The 25,511-nt window shown below is 39.1% G+C and overlaps 1 protein-coding gene across 6 annotated transcripts; it reads right to left on the reverse strand.

Moving 5' to 3' along the window:
* Nucleotides 1-1,526: 1,526 nt before the first annotated feature.
* On the reverse strand, nucleotides 1,527-13,316 carry si:dkey-246g23.4 (uncharacterized protein LOC559426 homolog). Of its 6 annotated transcripts, XM_041997213.1 has the most exons (7): nucleotides 9,991-10,345; nucleotides 9,624-9,793; nucleotides 5,902-6,162; nucleotides 5,359-5,502; nucleotides 4,560-5,275; nucleotides 4,130-4,370; nucleotides 1,527-2,241 (listed from the first exon to the last, which is right to left on the reverse strand). In XM_041997213.1, exons 3-7 carry the CDS (start codon nucleotides 6,134-6,136, stop codon nucleotides 2,045-2,047), a joined length of 1,533 nt encoding a protein of 510 aa, XP_041853147.1. In that variant the 5' UTR covers nucleotides 6,137-6,162; nucleotides 9,624-9,793; nucleotides 9,991-10,345; the 3' UTR covers nucleotides 1,527-2,044. The 6 variants fall into 6 exon arrangements, with proteins under 6 accessions (XP_041853147.1, XP_041853146.1, XP_041853145.1 ...); XM_041997212.1 differs by lacking the exons at nucleotides 9,624-9,793; nucleotides 9,991-10,345 and adding an exon at nucleotides 13,140-13,316; XM_041997211.1 differs by lacking the exons at nucleotides 9,624-9,793; nucleotides 9,991-10,345 and adding an exon at nucleotides 12,950-13,008.
* Between the last annotated feature and the right edge of the window lie 12,195 nt (nucleotides 13,317-25,511).

The following is a 25,511-nucleotide window of genomic DNA, read 5'->3' on the forward strand; positions in this document are numbered from 1 at the left end:
ATAAAACCATTCTTAAACATGGATTATGTCTTTGATCTGGTCTAGTTGATCAGAGGCGTTTGTGCATGTGTGTGTGTGCATGCGTGTGTGTGTGTGTGTGCAAGTGGCCCTTTTGTTGTGGCAAGTTTTCCTTTGAACTGAAGTGATGTGTGTGTTGGGGTGTGTGTTGCGTACAGTGTGTTTTTTAGTCTTGGGGGTGTCCCAGTGTGGGCCACTGTTTGTAAACCTCCCTTTAGAGTTTGCTTTTGCAAGTTCATGGAGAGCGATGAGTTTATTTATACAAGCTGCTGTATATTTGATTTATTCTAGACTGAAGATGATTATCTGGGGGCTCTTTTTGGTTCAGGGTTATGAAACAGGTTTTCTTGATGGCTGCACAGAGCGAACATTCTGTAGTAGTGATGGAAATGAAGACAGACTTCTCACTGGGTCTCGGGTTGCGTTGGGATAAAGGAAATAATGTTACGTGTTCTTTCAGTATTTGCTGATATTGGATATAATCTATTTTCTTTTAACCAGAAAAAAGTTCTCTCTATATTTGACTACACTGCAAACCCCAAACATGATCAAACCAGCATGTGTTTAAATGTTGGATGCTTTTGCTTTTTTTTTCTTCTAATTTTACACCTTTATCCTCTTTGAAAAAGAGTCATTCATTTCTTACTGAAAGTTCTAAATCTCGTATCTATATATATACACTCTCTCCAAAAATGCATTGCATTTGTTTAGTTGTTGATTTTGAAACATTGGTTCCTGTCTTTTGTGATGAAGATGCAAAATCAGAATATTTTCTTCTAAACAAGGACATGAGGTTGTTTGGAATAAGAGTATTTGTGAAACTTTAAAATGTTCATAATCTAGTATTTCTTGTTGAAGACTGTGACCCTAATAAGTTAATTAAGGTCTGCAACCCTGGTAAAAGTGGAAATTTAGTAGTAAAAACGACAAATGGATGAAAACAATCTTTTATCTGCAACATAATGCCTTTGACAGATCAGTTAACTAGTCCATCCTTGTAGCAATAAAGGTTGCAAAATGTAATAGCAGCAGCCGCACACTGGGGGGAGCCATATGCACAATTATAACCTGGCAACTCAGCATTCGTTCAGATGCGACACTCCAGCAGTGAAGGACACACGTTCAGTAATAAAGTTATTTTAATTTGAAAATAAACAGCTTTGTTTTCTGAATCATCTGCGTAGGCTTTTAGAAACTCACAATATTCTGATGAGTGAATTTACAGCATCTGCAGTGAGTTCAATGTTCAACATGCACACTTTAGAAGAGGAATGAATTTTAGAGGCAGAGGGGATGAGGACTAAATATTAGGTCTCAAAACTCATAAAGACACCCCCCCTCTTTTCTTGTTACTGTTTTGCCCTTGAAATGTGTAATGAAGACAGAAGTGTCTGGTGCAGAACATACACTGATCAGCCACAACATTAAAACCACTGACATGTAAATTGAGTAACACTGCACATGTACATCCTGCATCCTGGCTTCTTGCCAAGTTACTTTAATATTTCTTCACATATATAGCTAAAGTGCTCCCTCACAATGGCAGAATCCCCAATCGGGACAACACTCAGCCGTGGAAAAACTGCTTAGAAACTGCTCAATTCAACCTCCTTACATACAAATCTAATGGCATCTTCTGGAAACCAAGCTCAAGCCATAAAGACCCCACCCCAAAACCCTTAGGGCCCAAAGAGTCTATGGATAACAGCCTGGTACCAGACACTACATTAGGATTATTGACTCATAATGAAGCATGTGGTCAGAATGTTATGGACAAAGATAACATTGTAGTGTTAGAAAAAAAATCATGCAGAAATACTTCATTATAAACTAAACAGGTAAGCTGAAAACTGTGACTGTCAAATGATATTCAAAATATGCTTTCTGTGATGTGTGTGATTGAGAGGTGCTCCAAAAATTTCAACGATATACAGACACCATACAAGCAGACAAAAATCCCATGCATTTCCTGCAGATTACTGTGCTTGATTTTCTGTTTTTGGACAGTCATGTTTACATGAAGATGTCATTTCAAACTCATGTCATGTTCTTTTCCTTCTGCTCTTCGTCCTGCTTTGTCCGTATGCGTGCCATAGCTCTTTACACCCTGACTCCTCCGGTTCATCTGATGGAGGATGAGCAGGAACAAAGCTGAGACAATGAGAGCCGCTCCAGACATCAGGAAACCTGTCCCATAATTGTCCATCTTGTCAATGAAGAACCCTGAAAGGAGAAGTCCATGTGTTTGTAATATGAACCGTTATAACATGCTATTTAAAAACAGCTAAACTGCTCATATTGTGTGTTCCTGTTTATGTACAAGGCAAGGACTGAGACTTCAGGAAGAGTAGATTACACCAAGATTCTCATCATAACATGAAATTATCATTATCTCCTGAAAGGAACAACGATGATATGATACAGCACATGGGATTGGGAAAATGTAGCAGACACACTAATGTTGGGCTCTTGGCAACATTCTGGTCCACACTCCAGACCACTTGGTGGCAGTAATGCACCGATCTGTTTTTGCCAACTGCTAAAATATAAAGAAAAAGAACAACAACTAGAGGTGCAGAACAGAAATCAGGGTTTACTGAACACATGAAGGGAGAAAAGAAAGAGAGAGAGATGGAGCAACAGATAATTGGGATGAAAGAGGGACTGTGGCAAACAAAGTTGTCTGGCATTAAATCTTTGAGGGAAAAAAAAGACTGCAGTCTGTCACCCATCAAAACTCCAATTACTGGATGTTTTTTTTTTCTTTTTTTTATTTTTAAGGAAGTATCTTTTGTTATTATTTAAACTTGTATGTGAATGCAGATCATGTTCAGATGCTGGGTGTTGTAAATCAGTGGTTCCCAACCCATTTTGCTTGAGGACCCCCTTCATGCAAATCCTAAAAAGCCATGGACCCTCTGCCCCACCCTGTGCTAAAACAATGCCGGTTTTATTCTTTTAAAAGTGAGATTATCATCATAAATAATGTATTCTGGTTGAGTCCTGTCCATTGATAGTCAATTTAACAACATATAGCCTTACTTTTTATTTGTTTTGTTTTTTTTCTAAATAGGAACAATGCATGGACATTAATCACAATGGCTCTGAATGTTTAAACCCTCTAGGACCCCCTGTGCTCTTTGGGTGGCCCCCTTAGGGGGTCCTGTACCCCAATTTGGGAACCACTGGTTTAAGTCATGGTTGTCAGCAGGGGAGGAGCAGTCTCTGTGGATTTTTACATGGATACAAAAAGGGAAAACAGCATTTTATTTCACAAGAATAGATTAAAGGAGACAATTGCAAATGTATTTCCCCTGAAGGGTAACATGTCTGAGCCTCTCAAGCCAAAGTACAAAGCCTATGATATACCAGTATTTTGTTTTCTAATCATTTTTAATTCTTATTTGTAATATGTAAGATTTTCAAAAGTTTAAAAAAGGTCTAAAATCTGACTGTAAAATGTTTTGGTGTGTGTGTCTCTATTTTCTCGTCGAGCTGCTCTCACATTCTGCCAGACAAAGTTTATGAAAATGTCACAAGTAACAGAATGCAAAGTCAGCAGGGAGGAAACTCCATTTAACAGGGACGAAAAAAGAGTATTTGGGAAGCAAACAGCCATGAAATTAACACAACTGTAAAGGATTGTGATATTATAAGTTCTGCTCTTTGAATTTTAACATCTAGGATCGTGTGGAATGTCTGATTGGTAAAGTCCATGATTAATTGAAAAGTGGTGCAGCGTGTCAGGATGGTATCAGAATCTCATTTTGTTTGAATGAGACTCACTGGGCTGCAGTTACAATGCTGAATGATGCATAAGCACTTCCATTGTGTGGGATTTAATGTGTTGGAAGAACATCACCAATAAAATGACGATAGACACTGTAACCTTGAGATTTTCCCTAAGCTCTGCAAAGTAGGGATTTTAGTATTTGTAGCATGCAGTGAGTAAATGCGGTTACATTAGTGCTACTTAGTGTTTATTTCTAGCTTGCAACAGAGTGGGGAGAATCACAAGGGACTCTACAGTAACATCTCAAACTGAAAAACATTTCTTTTTGATATGCACATTAGACTGACTGTGTTTTTGCAGTTGACTATCAAAGCTCACCAGCAACTGGGGGTCCAAGCAGGCCTCCGCTGCTACGTATGAGCATGAAAAACCCCAGAGCGCTTCCAAGTCTCTGGACGCCCACAACCTCAGGCAGCACAGTGATATGGATGGCGACAGTTGCACCGTACACCAGGCCGTGAGCTGCACTGAAAGCAACCAGCTCTGAGAATGAGCTGGCTAGTGGGCACAGGAGTAGCACGGTACCCAGCAGAATCACAGTAATCGTCAGCTGCTGCACCTGTCGGGGGAGGCGAAAATAAACAGACATTGCATCAACTTTTGCCTTCACATATTCTCATAAAGAGACCATGTTTTTCTTTTGTTTTCCTGAACTGTCAACAAATTTCCACTGAGTAATGTTACGTTTCTGTCAATATTAATCTGAACTTTTTCCATTATCTTTAAAATATTACTACATTGAACATACCGTCTCCACGAGTCTCAGGTTTGCCAACCAGCCAAAGAACACCCTTCCAAAGAGGTCCAACACTGCAGAGATGGACATGAGTGAAGCTGCTTGGTACTCCTCAATCCCCTTACTCCGAGCGTATGGAACCAGGAACAAAGATGGAGCAAAGAAACCCAGAGCAGCAAATACACCGAACATAGAATAGACCATGAATCGGGCATTTGTGATGAGGGTATAATCTACATACTTAAGGACTGTGGTCCGTACTTCTGTCCTCTTTGAATTGTTTGTGTAGTCTTTAGTCAAGTTAGGTATCACCTTGGCTTCTTCAAGAAACTTCTTATTTTTGTTTTGATCAGATCCTTCTGATATGTGAAGTTCTCTCTCAGTTTGAAAGCCTGGCTTGATATCATCCAAGTCCTCTTTTAAGAGCAGTTGCAGAGACAAGCCTTCCTCTCCTGCTTTGACTTCATTTACATAAGTACCATCTCTTGTGGCTTTCAGGGGTCTCAGCAGCATACCACACACACACAGGTTAAGCTGCAAACCCCCCAGGATTAGCAAAGCACCTCTCCAGGAGAAGGTGTCAATCAACAGCTGGAACAGAGGAGTGAGGATAAATGTAACAATGCACTCTCCAGAGCTAGCCAAGGCATTTGCCACTGGACGCCTTTTCTCAAAGTACATGCCAAGCATGGTGACTGTTGGGGTCCAGGTTAATGCATAGCCAAAACCTGCAACAAAGAAGTGTAGGACATATTTTGTGCACATGTTTTGAGTGTGCTTTGTGTCTGTGCATGTTTGAGTTATCACTCACCATTTAGGAAACCTGCTGTTAAGTAGAGTTCAATCAGGTTACGAGCAAAAGCCCCCAGAACAACACCAGTGCTGCACATCAGTCCTCCCATTATTACTACAGAACGATGGCTGTAACGAGCACTCAGCGCAGATGCTAGCGGAGCTACAGACAAACGGGACATATTACCCGTAAACATGTATTAGTGCAGAGCAATAACAACAACAAAAAAAAAAGTCAATGTACATTTAATGCACATTAGGAGATGCTATTCAGTATGTTGTCTGCATTTTTAATGCAGTTGAAATATTTAATAAAAAAAAAGGAAAATAAAAAACAATAAAAATAATACAAGATTAAAAAAAAGAAACACATGAGTAAATTCTAGAACTTGGTGATTGATAGTCTTTTAAGATGGAGGCGGGATACACCTAGTGGTCAGAAATGAAAGGAGCAGGAGTCTGTGCTTTGTTGAACGTAGGATTAAACATCAGGGGAAAAGGGTGGAGGGCTGTTTTATTATTAAAGACGTATAAAATGTAAAAAGGAGCTGCTGATAGTTACCCACAATGTGAACGGTCGCCACTGCAATAGAGGTGATCCATGATGTTCCTGCTGCTGTGGTTTCAAAGTATTGGTGTATGTCAACATAAAACACACCAAAAGCTTTAATCACCCCAAAGGTAAGACCAAAGACAAGGAAGCAAGAGAGCAGGATGAACCAGGCGTAGCCCCCATCAGGAACTGCTGACGGTTCCACAACCACCCGTCTGTTCCGAGCCTTCACTGGAGGGTCCATGTTGACTTGCACTGGTTTCTGCCACACTGAAATATTTAAAGAAAGATATAAATTTGTTATTTTTTTTAATCATTTGCAGGAATCACATATTGTCTTTTAGGCCCAATCACCCTTTTGCCCTACCATCTGGCCTCATCCCTCCATTTTGCCTGCTGCCATATGTGGGATGGTGTCTGTTTAAGGGCTGTGGTCATAGAACTCTCCAAATGGACCATGGGAGGCCATGAGGAGGGATAACTAACGTCTGCTACTCAACTGCCAAAAGAAACAGGACACCTTTTCTTCCACGTCAGACTGCAAAACCAGGGCAGGTGCCAAGTAGGGCCAAGGGGTGGAATCGGGATCATCTCCAAGTCTGTTTATAGTTGTCTGGCATTTATAAAAATATGTTCTGAGGTTCATTTTAAGGGCATAATAGCAATAAGAACATTTTTTAAGTAAAAATTCCTATTTGGAGAATGCTCCTAGGCTAACCTAGACGAGTAGATTATAACAAAGGTAATGCACTGCAGTCGTCATTTATGAAGCTTTAGAAACGTGTGACTGCATTTATCTGCAGAAACCCAATCCTCCGCTTGTATTCTTATTTTCTTGTTCTTTCTTTATTATACTGTTTATGACGTTTATGGGCAGGTATACTGGAGCAGTGTGCTGCTCTCAAGCAATAACAGCATGCTGGGTGTGAGAACGATAAAAAGGTAGTGATCAAGTTACGTCCCTGGCTCAACTCTCTGCTCTGTTATGGAGTTATTTTCATGTTTATTATGTAATCAGACTGAGGAGATTTGAAACTGGGATTAGTTTACAGAAGACTCTCCTGTTTTAAAGGGAAAGAGACCTGACGGCAAAGCTCTACACAGAACCTTCATCTAACTACATCATGAATTTAAACCTTACAAAAACCAAATATTTTAAATTTTAGACTATTATTAAACTTGCCTGTAGAGACTATATCCTTTCCTGAATCCTCCAGCATGCATCATTTCACCATCTCAGCACCAAAAGCTGAATAACCTCACCACTTATAGTGAGATAACAAAGTCCTCAGTGAACCTAAGAATGAGATGCAGATCATTAACAAGGTCAGCATTTAAACCCTTAACCTCTGCTCTAACCCCCTTCAGACAGCTTTCCCTCTTTTTAATGATGCTGTACATCTAGTTTTGCTTTTTCAGTTTTCTGCTGTTTTTCATGTTCTGCCTCCTTTTCATACCTTGTCTGTCTGCTTCAGCTGTAACAATTCCTTCCGTTGTTCAGAGGTTAAACTACCTCAGCGAGACTCCACAGTACCTCCTAGGTTGTAAGCAGGCGGGCCAAAATTCACTCCTTTCTTCAAAGCAGCTTTCACCCACTCTTTAAGCTTCTTATCTGCTACTTATAATGCTCTGCAAGTTTCAGGGGGTGCTCTTTAGTGCACTGCTACAAGGCAGACTCAGAGGGAGCCTGATTAAAAAATCAATAATTGAAGACAATTACAATTACAGTAGAACAAACAAAAAAATTCACAGCTAAAGCCAAATCTCTAACAGCTAGCTTGAAACCTGCTCCTCTAGTTATGCTAACCCCAAATAGTAAACTAGATAACTCACTTCTAGTCTTTGTGCTGTAAGGTGCAGGAGGTAGTTGCACTCAAAACTAACAGGGTAAATAGAGCAACCGGAAAACTGGCAAGTTACAGCAGCCACAGAGGTGCTCCATGCTAATAGCTCTACCCTTTCACTGCCATTTGAAGGTAAACACCACAAGTCCCCTCAGGGAACTTACTGCCAAGGCTCCAAGGAGAAAAGCACTCCCCTGCCAAAACATAGAGGCACACACAGCCAATCACAAAACAAACCCATCAGCTAATCCACTAACAAAAGAGACCAAACACACTTCTGTCCCAAGACAAATAATCAGCATACATAAACCTGTATTCCAGTCAAATACACATTACCAGTCATTTCTTTTTGGCCTAGTAAGGCACCGATGTGACTAAAATAGGCTGGAAGCATCGAAGTAGCAGACATGATAAAACTGATCAGATTCTGTAAAAACAAAGGAGATGCTTACCATCATTCATAAAAGAAAAGTGGTAATTTCATCCCATAATTCCTTGCAGCTAAAACTTTCAAACAATGCTTGTTTATTTTCTTCATGCTAACTAGAATTCAGGAGGATGAGAAGTTGTTGCCCTGTGATGGACTGGCGACATGTCCAAGGTGTACCCTGCCTCTCGCCCGCTAGGTACTGGGACTGGCTCCAGCTTCCCGCGACCCTGAACTGAACGGTACAGAAAATGGATGGAAATATGAGGAGTATGAGCACCAGCATCTTGTGACCACAATGTATTTCATATTTGTGCCTTTTTATTCAGTTTGAAATGACCAACCTTGCTAATAAAGCAATATTTTGTTTATGATACTAAAATGATCTATAAATAACAGCTTCTGTAGATAAACATAAGTATGCATTAAACAAAGTATATAAAACAACTTTTGTAGAAGTTCATTGTGACAGAAATGTAATTTAAGTCCCTACGAATCTCTCCTATCACATTTCCTGAACCTATAGTGATGTTTTCCAGTACAGAAAAAGTTGGTGCTGTTTTGACAAATCAACAAAACCCTTGAATATTAGTGCTCAACAAATTGTAAAGTAGCTATGCAGCAAAGTAAAACCAAACCAAGTCAATTGTTACTGAGTTTATTTTGCCAGCACAACAATTAGATTCAAGCAAACAAACTAATTTACCAGAAACAAACGTTATTTCCAGGCAAGCTTGTTGTGAGTGACAAAGTTTTCATCAGGTTTAACTGTAAAAACTGTAAATATTCATCATATTCACCAAGAAATGTGCAGCATTTTTGACAGGCTGCAAAAAATGTGGAATCACTTCTCAGATAGACGGTAATCATCATTGCTGGAGTAAAGAGAGTTCAACAACTTGGTACTAAATCAAAGTAGGTATTCTCTCTGGATCACAACATTTTCATGTTTTAAGTAAAAACAGAGTTTAAGGAGGTTTTTCTCAAAAAGCCTTCGCTGACTGGCCATGTCCAGTGTCCTGAGTGGACAGCACCCTCGACTCCGCATGAGCTTAGCCAAGGTTTTTCTCTACATGTCTAGTCGTAACAGAGACATACAGAAAGAGCACTTAATTGTATTCCATGTAAACTCCATTTCTTTACTTTTTGGCCATTTTTCATCCAGGTACAAATGAGCAAAAATGACACAGAAAAGTCACGTTATACACTGAACCACAGGGGTGGACTGAGACAAAAACAATCAGGCCAGACCGATGCGTTTACGATCAGGCACACCACAAATCTTTCTGCTCCCTTAAATGTGAATATCAACAGTGCAACTCCAAAAACTACTAAAGCCAAGTTAACATTTAATACGGCCATAAAGTGTCATTTGTTAAAAAAAAAAAATCTATAATTCAGCACAGTGATGAATATTACTACTTTGTGTTTGAGGGAGAAAAAAAATAGAAAGAACAGACATTGGAAATGATGGATCACATGTTCCTGGATAAAGTGTAGATCAGTCTGTGTCTGCTGCTGCTCGTCTCTTCTGGAGTTGTTATCTCAACCAGGTCCATTAAAGAGTGAATGGAGATTTTTTTTGTTTCTTAACATAATGATGCAGTCAGGTCCAGAATGATTGAATTCTCTGATAAAGAGACAGACAGTTGCATCAGTATTAACATAAAAGTGTAGGCTAAAGAAATAAACAATCCTTTAAAGTGTTTTATTTCTGTGTATTGTCCATAAACAAAGAAGCTGCTCCTTACACATTTTGACCCGAAATTATCCGATCAGCCCACAACCAGTAACAAAGAGGTTAATAAAGAAAAGTTGCGGACTCACTGTTTCTCAGGGTAGTTATAGCAACTGTAACCTTTACATTTACAGTTAAACTTAACTGCCACCTTTTCCTCCGGTTGCTCTGCTCTGTTGCTTCTCACCGGCCACACACTCTCTCACGCACGCACGTTCACTCACTCATTCACAGCCGGAGCTACGATACAGACCTGCCTGAGCTGGAGGATGGAGGACCGAGGACGGAGGGGGGTTTGATCAGACGTTACTGCGTATCAGGTTAAAATACGTTACCCTCCTCCTCCCCTTCCCCTCCACTAACTGCTCTGAGCGTGCGCATGCGCAGAACGGCAGGGCTGCAAGCGATAGATAGATAGATAGATAGATAGATAGATAGATAGATAGACAGACAGACAGACAGACAGACAGATAGACAGATAGACAGATAGATAGATAGATAGATAGATAGATAGATAGATAGATAGATAGATAGACAGACAGACAGACAGACAGACAGATAGACAGATAGACAGATAGATAGATAGATAGATAGATAGATAATTCATCCCCATGGGGGAAATTCAAATTGTCCATTAGCTGACAATTCTACAAATGTACACATATGAACACTAAGATATGTAATTAAAAGTATATCAATAAAGATTTAAGAGATAAGAGTAAAAGTTTCCCATTATAGGCTACAAGGATCATGTTGGAAGTCACTGTTGTCCAGTCTAATGGCCGAAGGGACGAAGGATGTCTGGAACCTCTCAGTCCTGCAGCTTGTCCTGGCCAGGTGTTATGGAGGGGTGTTTATTATTGTTCATAATACCCTGCAGTTTCCTCCTCATTTGCTGCGCCACCACAGTTCTAATAGGGTCCAGTTCCCTATCCAGCCCAGAACTGGTCTTTTTAACCAGTTTGTCCAGATGTCAACAGTCTTTGTCAGTAGTGCTGCTCCTCCAACAGACAACAGCATAGAAAAGCACACTTGCAAGAACAGGGTGATAGAACATCTGCAGCATGTCACTACAGACATTGAAGGACCTGAGGAGGAAAAGACCGCTCCAGCTTCTGATCTTGAACTATCCCCAAGTATCTGTAGTTCTGCACAGTCTCTGTTTCCTCACCATCAATGCAGACTGGCTGGTAAGGTGTTTGGATCTTCTGAAATCCACAGTCTTGATGGTGTTCAGGAGAAGACAGTTATTCTTAGTCCAGTCTGAGAAGGCCTTCACAAGGTCCCTGTACCTCCCCTCCTGACCACCGCTCACACATGCCACAACAGCTGTATCATCTGAGTATTTCTGTATGTGGCAGGACTCTGAGTTGAAGAACCAGGCAGATCCAGGTAGGCGAATGCCGGTGCAGCATGTACAGAACCGCGTCTTCAACTCCTAAATGTTCCTGGTAGGCAAAAACATTAATTCCAGGCGTTATTTCTAGGTCTAGATCCTCAGCAACCTGCTGATTCATGTGACAGACAAGGAGGCGCTTCAAGGTCTTCATTATGTGAAATTTCAAATCCACCAGTCTGTTGTCATTCAGCTTCACTGGTCACCCCGTTTTAGGAACCAGTGTGAGACAGATGGTCTTCCACAGCACCGGGACTTCTTCCATCTGAAGGCTCATATTAAAGAGCCTCTGAAGAGGGGTGGCTCGTTGTTTTGCGCAGTCCTTCAGAAGCCTTGGACCTACCCCAACAGCCTTTCCAGGCCAAAGTTTCCTGAGCTCAGGTCTCACCTCTTGTATTTATAGAAAAAGGTGGAGCGACTCAACGTGCATTAGCTTATTTTGTAAGACCAACAGGAAGTTATTGTAAATTTCTGAAAAAAAGAATTGCAACTCTTCAGCTTTTTCAGAAGAAAAAAGAGGGTAAGAAATAATTTTTGGAAACTAGATGAATGTTTCACAAAGGCCGACTATTTTTCTGGCTTACATAACATTTCTGTTTAACTAGCTATCATACTGCTAGCTCACCAGTTATCCTTAGTTAGCGCTAGTGCACATTTCAGTGAACCTTGCAACTCCAGGAGATAGTTGTTTTGTTGAGGCACTGTAAAAATGTAATGTGATTAGCCATCATGATCACAGATCCAAAGATAACGGCGATAAAGCTGCACTAGCAGGATTTTTAAATAACCACATATGTTAGAATAAATCAGATTTTTTACATGACCCCGGTCACTTGGAGCTGCCGTCATTTTCACTGGAAAGTTCAGATCTGAAACTCTCTCCCATCTTCTGTTTGACGCAAAAGGGGGGTAGTGTTTAAAAATTTGAGTGGGCCGGCCCAGTGTTGGTTGTGTTGCCAGTCTCCTGACTTTTATGGACCAGCCGAGACCAATAAATAAACTTAGCCCACCGGGAAAATCACTGGTGTGCCTGATGGCTAGTCTGTTCCTGCCTCACCGCTACTTTAAATCATAAATGATTTCATGTGGACTTTTATCTGCACACTGTGAACTTAATGCTAAGTTTTATTTAACCTCAGGATTTTAATGTCAACCATTGGCCCACACAATGTTTAGCTGGACTTTAGTGGTCTATATTTTACAGTAGCTTAGATGTAAAAAGGGCGTAAAGGAAGAGTTGACATGGTGCTGCAGCCACAAATGAGGCACTGTTCAGCCACCTCTCTCACAAACCATATTAACCCATCATTAAAGTAGTGGTTTGCTTTTTCTTTTTTATAAGTGCTGTTTTCTTTATACACAGCATCATTAACTCTAGTAATGTCACTACAAACATCATGAAGCATTGTTTTCACCAACCTACTCCACATTAAAGCTCTAACGCAAGCAAAGAGCACATTTCCACAACAATAAGATCTGGTAGGTTGGATTTATGCTTCTTTTAATATTTACATTCTTTTCTTCAGCCCTCTTTATACATGTAAGGTAGATCATTAACTGTGTGAACAAAGGTCATAGTCAGACATCTCAAATAGCATTTGAAACATTTACACAAGTTGGATCAAGGAAATAAATAAATGTAAATGTGTTACCTCAAAGAAACCTTTTTTTGTCATCTCCTGGATCAAGTTAGTGAAAGCAGATTATTTTTCTAAGTTCCCTTTTCTGTTGATGAAAAATGTTTAACACACAGTTTTAATGAAGTCTGATTCAGTCCACAAGAGTGGAATTCAGGTGACTGACAGCTAAACTTACACTGTGTATATCATATATTTGCTTTACCTGTCGTAGTTAGTTTGAAACCATCATGCTCCTCATGCAGGCCATCAGCTCTCCAGATGTTTTATGGTCTGACATGCAGCTTGTCACACACATTGGTGACAATGGTGATCACACAGCAAAAGATGTAAGAAGTCTTAACAGGCGACGACGAACAGTCAGGGTTTAAAACAACCCTGTGTAAAATGTTGATGTGACGTAAGCAGCTTCCTCAGTCTGACCTTTGAAACCTATTTTCTCTGAATTCCTCAGTGTGTTGATATGTTGTTTATAATGGCACACAGGGCAGTGTTATCAAACGTGTGTGTGCACAAGAGGGTGACTAACGGTCAACCCCAAGAGAAAAGAATAGATTTTAACAGAGATGTTATCTTATGAATGAGTTTCCCTCCAAAATAAAACCGTATTACAGGCTCCATGAAGCGATTAGATTAAAATTTTCATCATTCACAGGACTATATAACTTAGGTTTCTGATTAATTTCCAACATCCAGCCGATTTACAGTCTCATCCTGCAGTAATTTGGTGCTCTTTTAAATCAGAATAAAAAATAAATAAATAAAAAACACCCACACTGACAATGATGAAGCTACAGGCTCAGACTGCCCTGTCAATTTTCTGCATTAGAATAGTCAACACAGCAGGGTGTCCAGTGAGTCCTTTCATCAGAGATAAGCTTTGTCATGCTCACTTTTCTTCTGCTGCTTCTGTAGACAGCTAACATGAATCCACTGATGATCAGTGTTGCAGAGTCACACACCAAAGAGAAATCTGCAAGGTTGGGTTTAAACTGCTCTAAAAGCACGATTTGTTTACAACATTACACTAAGACACCATATCACCGGTCATCAGATTTGTAATATAACTGACAATCATTTTATTCTTGTATTAAGTTTATTCATAAAGGTTTGTGTAAGTTTTTAACTTTCAAGTTTCTTGCAGAGCTTTTTCTTGAAAAAACAAAAGCAAATTTGTTGCAAAAAGGTTTTTAAACAGCATCCAACTGATTTAACACAGTTTCTCTAATATATTAAATGTCAGCAAACCAGCATGTCCTGATGAATCTCTCTGTTAATGTGTAATATTATCTTATTTATTAACAAATCGGAAACTATTACTGGTTACACAGTTCACTAGAGGGGCAGTGTGCAGAGTGTTTTGTCAGTTAGTTTCTGAAGATGGACATGCATACTTAGCACAGGTTAGCACAAAGTCCTGAGTCAGCAGCAACAAGCAACATCAGCAGGGTTCCACATTAGTCTTCATGGTCAGGTGATCACATTATGTCCTCTGGAACTCTCAGCATGACACTAAACAACTTAAAGAGGACGTTTTATATATATATATATTTTTTTGTTTGTTTGTTTGTTTTTTTAATAAAACAACTTGCTATCTATCTAACTTACAAGCTGATTATGCCCATAGAATATTATTCATCAAGTTTCAGTTTTAATATCCATCAGGTCTTTATTATTATTTATTACTTCTCCCATGTTTAGAGTACCACTGGTTTTAGTCCTGTTTTGGTTTGCGTTAACAAACTGAGTTGTTGTTGCACAGACCCCTTCTATGAAGCCTCTTTCTCTTTGTATTTGCACACAGTAAATACAATTAACAGATTATACATTTTTAAATTCCATACCCTTTAATACTGTTAGTGGAATAACTTATACTTTTAGTTTTAGTAACATCATACTTAGTAGATACTAGATTGCCACAGTATTGTGGTGAAGGTCACCGTGTGGCAGCTGAGATTAGATATTAGAGCTAAGAGATGTGCAATAAGGAATAAAAGAATAAATCTTCTTTCTCTGCAGCTTTCTAACACCCAGGGAATACATGAAGATGTGTAGATTCTCAGGATTTTTTGATGTTACATAATGATGTAATAATAAAGCATGTGCTTTTGGTGCACGGCCCATACACACACACACACACAGACACACATACGTATGCATATATATATATATATATATATATATATATATATATATATATATATATATATATATATATATATATATATAATCTTTAACAGATTTTTCACTTAATCAGTTAAAGATTTACAGGAAAGGGTGGTACATATAAAACAAAGATGGATATGTGGGGGAAGCAGAGTAGAATAGAATAGAATAGAAATACTTTATTAATCCCTTCGGAGAGCCCTCAGGGAAATTTGGGTAGATGGAGATGAAGACGAACACTTTTTAATAATGAATTTGAATTTGTGCATCTGAGGCTTGGGAGTGTGTGCACAGAGGGTGGTTTATTAACAGTTTTCAGAGGTGGATACACTCCTCTGATCCTTGTCGTCACTCTATCTAGCTTGCTTAAGTTGTTAGACCAGCAGACTTATTTGTGTGATGTGCTCCAAGATGTCACCAAAGAAATTCTGAAAAAATAATATTATTTTTTTTATCTTTCATGTACAGTCTTAGATCTGTGGCCTATGAAGACTATTCATGGCATGGGAGACAAGCAACACACTGATGGGTTCGATCGTGCTCGTTAAAACTTTATGATGGTTCATGTTACACAACCACTGTGCAATGCTGACAATTTGCACAATTTATATACAGAAAAGGGAACTTTCGTGAGTTCTAGAGACTATTGATTAACAAAATGTTGTTCATATTTCTTGTATTTTGATTACAAAATACTAGTGATGAACTGATCCACTTTTTGAGGGTTCCGATCCTACCCCGATATTTGAAATGTGGATAACAACCGATACCAAAATATTCCCATATCAAATCTGTTTATGTGGACATTATTGTGATTTTCGTCATTATTGCTGCTGTTATTATTAAGTAAGTTTTCATTAGGCTGTAATAAACCACACATCAATTCCTAACTGATAAACTAAATTAATCCAGTGTGAATGTTTTCCAAATTTTATTTATAACAATAAAGTTAAAAAAAAAAACCTTCAAAAACAATGACTCTAGCTGCTTCATATTCTTAATGAAACAAGGTGGTTATAATTTAGCAGTAGCAAAAGCTTTTTAATGTTTAAGGTCCAACAGAATGTGTTAAAGGGAAGCAGGATGTATGTGAATAATCCGGGAACGCCAGATAGTCTGACAGCGTAGCAGGATGTGATGTATGTGAATAATATGGGAACGCCAGAAAGTCTGACAGCGTAGCAGGATGTGATGTATGTGAATAATATGGGAACGCCAGATAGTCTGACAGCGTAGCAGGATGTATGTGAATAATCTGGGAACGCCAGATAGTCTGACAGCGTAGCAGGATGTATGTGAATAATCTGGGAAAGCCCGATAGTCTGACAGCGTAGCAGGATGTATGTGAATAATATGGGAACGCCAGATAGTCTGACAGCGTAGCAGGATGTATGTGAATAATCTGGGAATGCCAGATAGTCTGACAGCGTAGCAGGATGTGATGTATGTGAATAATATGGGAACGCCAGATAGTCTGACAGCGTAGCAGGATGTATGTGAATAATCTGGGAATGCCAGATAGTCTGACAGCGTAGCAGGATGTATGTGAATAATCTGGGAAAGCCCGATAGTCTGACAGTGTAGCAGGATGTATGTGAATAATCTGGGAATGCCAGATAGTCTGACAGCGTAGCAGGATGTGGTGTATGTGAATAATCTGGGAACGCCAGATAGTCTGACAGCGTAGCAGGATGTATGTGAATAATCTGGGAATGCCAGATAGTCTGACAGCGTAGCAGGATGTGGTGTATGTGAATAATCTGGGAATGCCAGATAGTCTGACAGCGTAGCAGGATGTGGTGTATGTGAATAATCTGGGAATGCCAGATAGTCTGACAGCGTAGCAGGATGTGATGTATGTGAATAATATGGGAACGCCAGATAGTCTGACAGCGTAGCAGGATGTATGTGAATAATCTGGGAAAGCCCGATAGTCTGACAGTGTAGCAGGATGTATGTGAATAATCTGGGAATGCCAGATAGTCTGACAGCGTAGCAGGATGTGGTGTATGTGAATAATCTGGGAACGCCAGATAGTCTGACAGCGTAGCAGGATGTATGTGAATAATCTGGGAATGCCAGATAGTCTGACAGCGTAGCAGGATGTGGTGTATGTGAATAATCTGGGAATGCCAGATAGTCTGACAGCGTAGCAGGATGTGGTGTATGTGAATAATCTGGGAATGCCAGATAGTCTGACAGCGTAGCAGCAAAATAAATAGATAAAAAAAGCTGCTAAATGCCACTGGATGATGCTATATGCTAACCAAAAGGATGGGGTGATTGTGGTTGTTAAAGGAAGTTAAATCTGATGACAAATTGTGTAAGGACAGAAAGGTTTATGTTTTGTCATCCAAGACTTAGATCTCTGATTTTGGGGCAAACACTACACTGTGGATATGTATATTGCTCCATTTTTGCATCTGACTAAAACTTAGCTTAGCTTAATATCTCTATCAGAATTTAACCTCTTCTCCAAACCAGGAGTGCTCTGGCAGGTTAGAGACTGACTGCTAAGACTTGACTTACTCGTAGTCTGTCCAGAGGTCAGCAGAGGGCAACTCCATTAGTTATAAGAAGTACAATTGTATAGAACCATTTAGGAAAACTACCCCACGTCTCATTTAATTTATTACATCTGTGTATTATCATTACATCCGTTGTTACTCCCTTTCAATAAGACATTTGTGTTTCTTGAAAAAACTTTGATCTCACCAAACAAGAGCAAATTAAACAATAAACAGGGTATGGTTTTGTGACTGATAAGCTGCTAGCATGTGTGCATGTCCTCAAGTTCTTTGTCTTATCCATGTCTTGCTTGTCCATTGAGCATCAATGAAAAACTCGAGACAATTTCATTCCCCGTCATTTAAAGTTGCACCAGATAGTTAACAGCCTCTTCTCTCATACTTCAGATGTAATATAACTTCGGCTTTCATGCTTTCACTCTGTTTGTGTTACAACTATGCTAATGTCAGTTGTTTTTCCAGTCTGAAGTTTTTTTCAACAACTACTGGATGGATTTTGAAGTGTGACATGACATGACTTTGGTGGCACCCTGCTGAACGGTGAAAGAAAATCAAAATAAATGACTTTAATTGACAACAACTTAGCAGCCAGCTGAATAAAAACTGGCCTCTAGCTGTGTGAACATGAAGCAGTGGGGCATCAGATTTGCATTTACAACCAGACATATTTGTGGATGTAACAAGCACAAAGCAACAGCAGTGGTAAACAAAACAAACAGAAGTTCTCGGAATACTAATTTGTTCTAAATGTGTCCTTCAGCCACTCACACACAAACCACCGTAATTGCTTACAACATGTCAGTGGTGTGTATTCTTGTGTGTGCATTGCAATCAGAGACTTGTGTGATGAGCAAAAGAACAATGAGGGGGTAATCACACAGAGGCAGTCAGCTGCCATCGGCTGGCTGGACCTCATTCTTGCTGATTAGAGGTAGAGCCAAATATCTGGCAAATTAGTTTTTATCTGATTCATTCATGTGACTCAGGAGTGTAGTAACAGGGAAACATCTAAAACCTGCGGGACTCGAGGACCAAATTTGTCCGCCCCTGCTCAGTTATGTCTAGAACAGGGATGTGAAGCTCCTGTCCTCAAGGCCGCAATCCTGCAGGTTTTCAATTTTTCCCTGCTCCAACACATCTGACTCAAATTATTGAGACATTGTGCAGAACTTCATTTGCTGTTGGATCCACTTCATTTGAGTCAGGTGTGTTAAAGTAAGGAACACCCTGAAAACCTGCCGGACTGACTTTGGACATCCCTGGTCTAGAACATATTAGGGCTGCAGTCTTTGAATGAGTTTACCAACTCCTGTCCTTGTGGCTTTGGAATTTAGGAATGTGTTGAATCTATAATATTCACACTATATTTTATGTGTGTTAGTGGTATTGCTCTCTAATGTTTTTTTAATTACAAGACATATAAATCTCTAAACTCTGCACTGTTGTTTCATGGTCTGAAGGAGGTTGAAAGATGTTTTATGAGCTGATTTTTAAGGTCAGGTTCTATAAAACTGCGCGTCGGCAACTTCTCGATTTTGTCTTTAGCTTCTCAAAAAAAAAAAAAAAAAAAAAAAAAAAAGCTTAGTCGATGATAATTTCAAACTTGCTTAAAACCAAATCATGTACACAGGTTCACTCACACTGCAGCAGACACTCCACACCTGCAGTGCTTTAAAACTCGCATCCCTCAAGAACGTTTGGTCATTTTTGCTTTTAGCTGAGTGAATTATTGTAGTGAATGAAGAAGAGAGCAGCAAAGGAGGACTGGAGGATGTTGGTGTCTCCAGGAAACAGTTGACGGCTTTGCCAAATATTCTGCATAAACCCAAAACTCAGTCCAAACTGTATCTTCTTTTCTTCCTTTTTAATACTCAAGTCTGAAAATCCGAAAATCCTGAAATCTGAATTACATTTTGTGTGTTTAACTTCCGTATCTTAGGGTGTTTTCTAATCTCTTGTAATCTTGTTAGCACTGTCTCTCCTTGCATGACCCTTCTTTTTCAGCTCTGCATCTGGGCTGCAGGCTTTCTGCCCTCTTACCTCTAATTCAGTGCTTTTGCCTTTGCCTTTCACTGGCACAATCCAAGAAAACACTAAAATGAGAACTAAGCATGTGCTGTGTTCTCATGGATCTGTGGTCAGAAAACACATTAAAACACCTTAATGGCTCACTGATAAACAAATAAGTCAAAGTTAAATAAAAACTGTACTGTTTTAAACACATGCGTACTATATTTGTCTAGCTAGCACTGACAGCTGCTCACTAGCTAGCAAACTGCAGCAGACATTAATCAGACCTTACATGTGCTGGGGAGTATTTGGTGTTATTTGCAAAATTATTTAGTGTAAATAGAAGTTTGTAAGCTGCATTTCTGAGGAAAATTTAGCCAAATGTGACGATCATCATCTCTAGTGAGAGCAAAATGTATGATGTTTGATTTGAGAAAACTCAAATTATTGCTCCACACAACTGAATACATACATTTACATTTATATATTTAAAGTGACTTAGAAGGGATACACATCCAGCTGTTATAATAAACCTACAGATGTTCTACTTTTATGTAAAGTCAGAGAACCATTAGAACCGGAAACTTCAAACTATACGTTGTATGTTACACTAAAATATTTACAATGGCCCAACTGAAAGAAATCTTTGTAAACTTAGAGAGATTTTCAGTAATTGTGGTCACTTATAGCGGCTGATTTTACCGGATGGCGGATGCACTTGTTACACAAACTGATATATACGAGTGTGTGTTTCCACACTCTGTAACTCACAGCAAAACAAAAAAAAAACCCAGAATAACCCATGTAAGTCACTTCCAGCCTCGTTTTGCCCCAAATAATCCTTTTAAATATAAAATTACATAAGTACAGACATTTGTATTCCTCTGGAATGAGGGTGAAGCACAGCTGCTCAAATGTAGTTGTTTTTCTCCCCTGTTGGTGTAGTTTTCCAGAGAAGGAGGGCTGTCTTTAGCGAAGCCTGAAGGTGTTACGGTGTAAGAGGAAAGAAGTGCTAAGGCCTAATGAGTGGGATTAGCTGCTGTTCATGTGTCTAGTTTTCAAAAAACAATTTCAAAAAAGAAATTTCTACTGAAAATGAAAAAATAACGTTGGAAAAATGAGCATGAATAAACTTTAGATTGCTGCCTTTGATTAAAAGCAAGATGATCTGCATCCAGTCATGATGACGTCACAACAAAACTACTCAATAACTGTCTTTGTGTTAAGAATGAAACCAAAGATAAATAATGGAAAAGGAAACAAAGGTGGATCCTTAAATTTGTTCAAAACATCAAGGTTTCTGGACAGACTTTTATCAGAAACATGGGAATGTGTGATAAGAATTTACTAAGTGTACCCTAAAAATTCATGGTCTCCAATCCTTGGAAAAATCTCTCCTGCAGATGTTGAAATATCTTATCCTGTTGAACTTGATCTGACCTGTTAGTGGTGTTACTGGAATGTCATGTGATCAGTAAAGTTTAGGATTCCTCCTGTGGAAACCAAGAATGGCCACATTAAATGGCATGGCAGTCTAGTCAACTGTTCAAACATCACTGCAATAAAATGCTTTAGCATATGTGGCATGGCACTTACATGGCTAAAATAACAACAAAATAATGAACAAAGGGAAACAATTTGCTTTAAGAGTGACACACACAAATTATAAAGGTACTCACCAGTGATTTCCGTTGATCTCTGGTAGACCAAGTAGCTATACATGTTTCTCTTTCATTCAAGAAAAAGAATCCGTTTCCCTAACCTCAACAACAAGGTAGCTTAAAAACATCACAGCTTGTGACCTTTTTGGCCAGGTACTAAAGCTGGAGGCAGTTCAGAGCTTGTTTTACTTAAAGGTACAGTGTGCAAGAATTACTGACATCTAGTGGTAAAGATGGGCATAGAAATGACTTCAAATGCCAAGCACAGTGAATGGACGGTGGCCGTCGGTGGCCAAATTTCTTTCAGTCTTGAACATGTTTTCACCTGTGAGTGGCTCCAGAGGCCTCATGTAAAGCAATGAGTACATTACAGGTAACCACTTCAGCATTGTGTGTGCGTGTATTGTCTTCTTCTATGGTCCTTTTATGGCATCATTTATCCCCAACGGTGCGCTAGGACCAGTCAAAGCCGGTACTGCAGATTGTTTTTTTTTTCTTTTAAATAAAGAACCTGTCCTGTCCAGCATCATGACAGCAGAATGATGGTCTGGCTGAACAAATTTACTTTGCCAAGAGGAGCCTTATGGATATGGGGCTCCCCTTCAGTCATGTTATTCTTTATCATTATAATAAAATATGTTTTTGCAAATTCTGCTTATAACTGCTGGACTGCACCGGAGAAACTGCAAAAAGAAAAAGTTGATAGAGGAGAAATAGGAAGAGAAAAGAAAGGAAAAGGGAGAACAAAAACAAAAGGTAGAAAACAAAGCACAGCAACTGCAATCAAAGCTAAACAGAGAAACTGAACAGCTGCTACACCTGGAAAGAACCATATATATATATATATATATATATATATATATATATATATATATATATATATATATAAACACCAGTTATTTTAGTAAAGTGATTAGAAACTAATAGAAACAGTTTTTTTTAAAGATACAGTATGTTAAATTTTTCTGTCATTGACTTTTGATTTTGTGACGCACTGCACCTTTAAGAACTACGATGGAAAAACCACCAAAACCACAACCTACCAACTGCAGCCTTTCCCCAGATTCCTCAGAATTTGTGTTTCAGCAGCTTAGAAGACGTTGAAAACAGTAGCATGGCTTTTAAATGTGCAGCCAATAGGTGAGTTAATACCAACAGTTGACATTTAGAGAATCAAACTAAGAATAAAATTATGGCTAGCCTTGCACCTCGAAGCATGACACTAAAGGCCACTCGTTAACTGTCAAACGGTCTCGTGAGGTGTTGTGCTGAGAGTGAGGTTGGGCTCCATTTTTAACTGTCTTCTTATGCTCAGTCTTGTAGAAAAGTGAGACTAAAAAAGCTGCAGCAGCTCCAGTCCTGCAGGATTTTTCAAAGCCATACATGCCTTTTTGCCTCTAACATTTACTTGGTGTAATTTACATCTCTTATTTCAAACTGTCTTTTCTCCAGCAAAAAGCTCTTTTGATGGTCAGCTTTCATTTTTGAGATAGACCTGAGAATCTGCTTCAAGAAAGGTCTTCTGTTTTTATTATTGCCTTCATGACACCAGTGTAATCAGTCCCAGGTGTGTGTCTATGTTCAGTAGTTGCTGTATTTGCACTGGTTTGTGTGTGTGTGCCTCTCACCAGTCCAAGCTGTTTAAGAGGTGCATATCATCAGAGTGAAGTGGACATGACGTTGGGGGCTTATTCAGAGTCCAAGCACATAATTCATCCCATTATGGAGCTGAAAAATAACCTTGGTTTTAGATAAGATGACAGATAGATTTTCTACATTTCTCTGCTAGTTACTTCACGCCGTTTCTCTGTCTCTTCTCATTTCTGTTACCTAGAAATATGATGTCTTGTTGTTGTTTTACATTCATGAAACTTACTCGCCCTCTCTGATTTCTCCTTGACCGACTTTATCATTTCAAAGAAATTTCCTTTTCACTGACTTGCATTTTTTGTCATTTAGTAAATTGGATCTAAAGCAGTGTTCCAACAGTTGGGAAACTGTCAGATTGTAGCTCAGATTGTCTTCACTTCGCCAGTTTATTCAGTTAATTTAGGGTTAGAAGACACTCCAAGTCTCCTTGAAAAGTCATTCAACTGAGTAAATTCTGCATTTTCAGTCTGAGCCATGCATCTATAGCAGGGGGTGCCTTTTAAGGGGAATTTGATCCAGATTTTCAGTGTTTGTGTGGTTTAATTGGATCTAAATCTTATCAGATATCTTGTAGTGTTCATTCTCTGTAATGCAAACAGAAGGGAGCAAACACTGATCTTATCTCACAACAGGGAAGGAGGAAGGGCATTTGGAACAACAAATTGTGGTATTTCCCAGTACAACTTTAAACCCACAAGATGGGAGCATACAAACTGTGCGCTATTTTGTGTTGAAGTAAAATTCGCTGCACGGGAAAATCTGGAACTCCTGGAAATAGGTTTTTCATATAATATGATGTAGTACAGCAAATAAGTTATGGACAGATTTTAAGAATATTGATGACTCTTATCTATCTTTGTTCGAACAGTTACCTTGCAGTTATTGTATATGAATTAAATTAGACTATATTTTCAAAACAACACAACATAAACCTTAAAATTCAGTGCCTCTGACACAGTGTGTTGGCACCCATAATTAAGCTGATTTTATAGTTTCATGTGATCTCAATTTCTTCCATATCCTTTCTCAGAAATACTCAAAGTTTAATCTGTGGATTCTAAATATTTGTTTCTGATTTTGCAGTGGGCTGTCCAAAAGTTTTTGGAACCTTTCTGTGTTTCATCTGGATGAAACTGAGTTGTCAAACATGCTCGCGATCAGTTTCTCATGTTGTATTTGGTACATCATTGCACCAGTTCTCCTGACACTGTCCAAAATAAATTGCATCATTCGAGCACAGGGGAGCCCTGTAGGAAGCAAAGACAGGTTTCTCTTATCAACCACGCTTTTACCAATATCCGATCAAGTTACCATGGCAACCACTGCTGAACTGCCAAGCCCCCCCTCGTGACTGCTGGCAGCAATAATGTCAAACAGCTATTTGCTTTTTTTTCTTGGTATGGAAAGACTCTAGATTTTCTGCAAAACTTAATGTTTTTACCAAATAACTAAAAACAACTGCCCCTTTTTCACTTCTCTTTTCCAGCATATTTTCCACCTTTTCTTAATCTTCTATCAATTCCGTGTTGAAGAACACTGAAAGTCAAGTGCTGGTCTATACAGCAGCACAGCCCTCGGCTCAGATAACCCAGCCCTTAACTGTGTATCTGCTGAGCTGCCATCAGTATATAAATATAGGATGAAAGTATAGCTGGCCATGAAATTTAAATGGCCTCCTCCCTCCATTACTTCCATCTGCTTCTCACATCTTTTCAGGTCTTGTATTGTTGCCGACAGGTGGGTCTCCAGAGTGTAAAACCAGACAAAAAAGCCAAGATCACTCAGATCAGTAACTGCATTTGAACTCTTGCTGGATGCAGCTGTACACCAGCACTACATGAACATATGGCGCAAACACACAGAATCTTAAAGGAATTATTTAACATATCTGAAAATATGTCTTCAGTGATACACTGAAGGAGTTTTCTTTTTTTTATTTCTGCATAATTTTGATCTAATTGTGTGGAAAAGTAAAAACAACATGAACAAAGGAGATTTCAGCTGAGATCAGAGGAAGAGTTGTTGGAAAATGTCCCAGAAACCAGTTCTAGCCAGTTTAGATTCCAGGAATCAGACAGACATTGTTGAAATGGGGGAAATTCAAGACCACAGTTATCTTCCCCAGGAGTGTTCAACCAATAGAGATCCCTGCAAGCTCAAGGAGTGTAGAAGTCTGCAAGGTCACAAAGCAACTCTCGGTAACGTCTAAGCAACTAAAAGGCCTCTCTCACATTAATGTCAATAAGTCTAACTTCAAGGAAATACTGAATAACAATGGTATACATGGCAGGATTCCAAGGAGAAAGACACTGCTTTCAAAACAAGAACATTACAGTTTGCTAAAGATCACATGAACATGTCAGAATTAGCATGATTAGATCAATAATTTCATCTACTATGACACAGTTTCTGACATCCAGATGCTTTGCTCTTTCCAAGCCGGCAGGAAACAGGAAATTCTACACATGCTGAAAAGATATTTTTAAAAAGCAGGACCACAGATCTTGAGTCACTGTCTTGCTTAAAAATTTTCCCAAAGCTGGATCATCTGTTGGAATTGTG

This window comes from Melanotaenia boesemani, chromosome 10, assembly GCF_017639745.1.
Source record: "Melanotaenia boesemani isolate fMelBoe1 chromosome 10, fMelBoe1.pri, whole genome shotgun sequence".
Lineage (NCBI taxonomy): Eukaryota > Metazoa > Chordata > Actinopteri > Atheriniformes > Melanotaeniidae > Melanotaenia > Melanotaenia boesemani.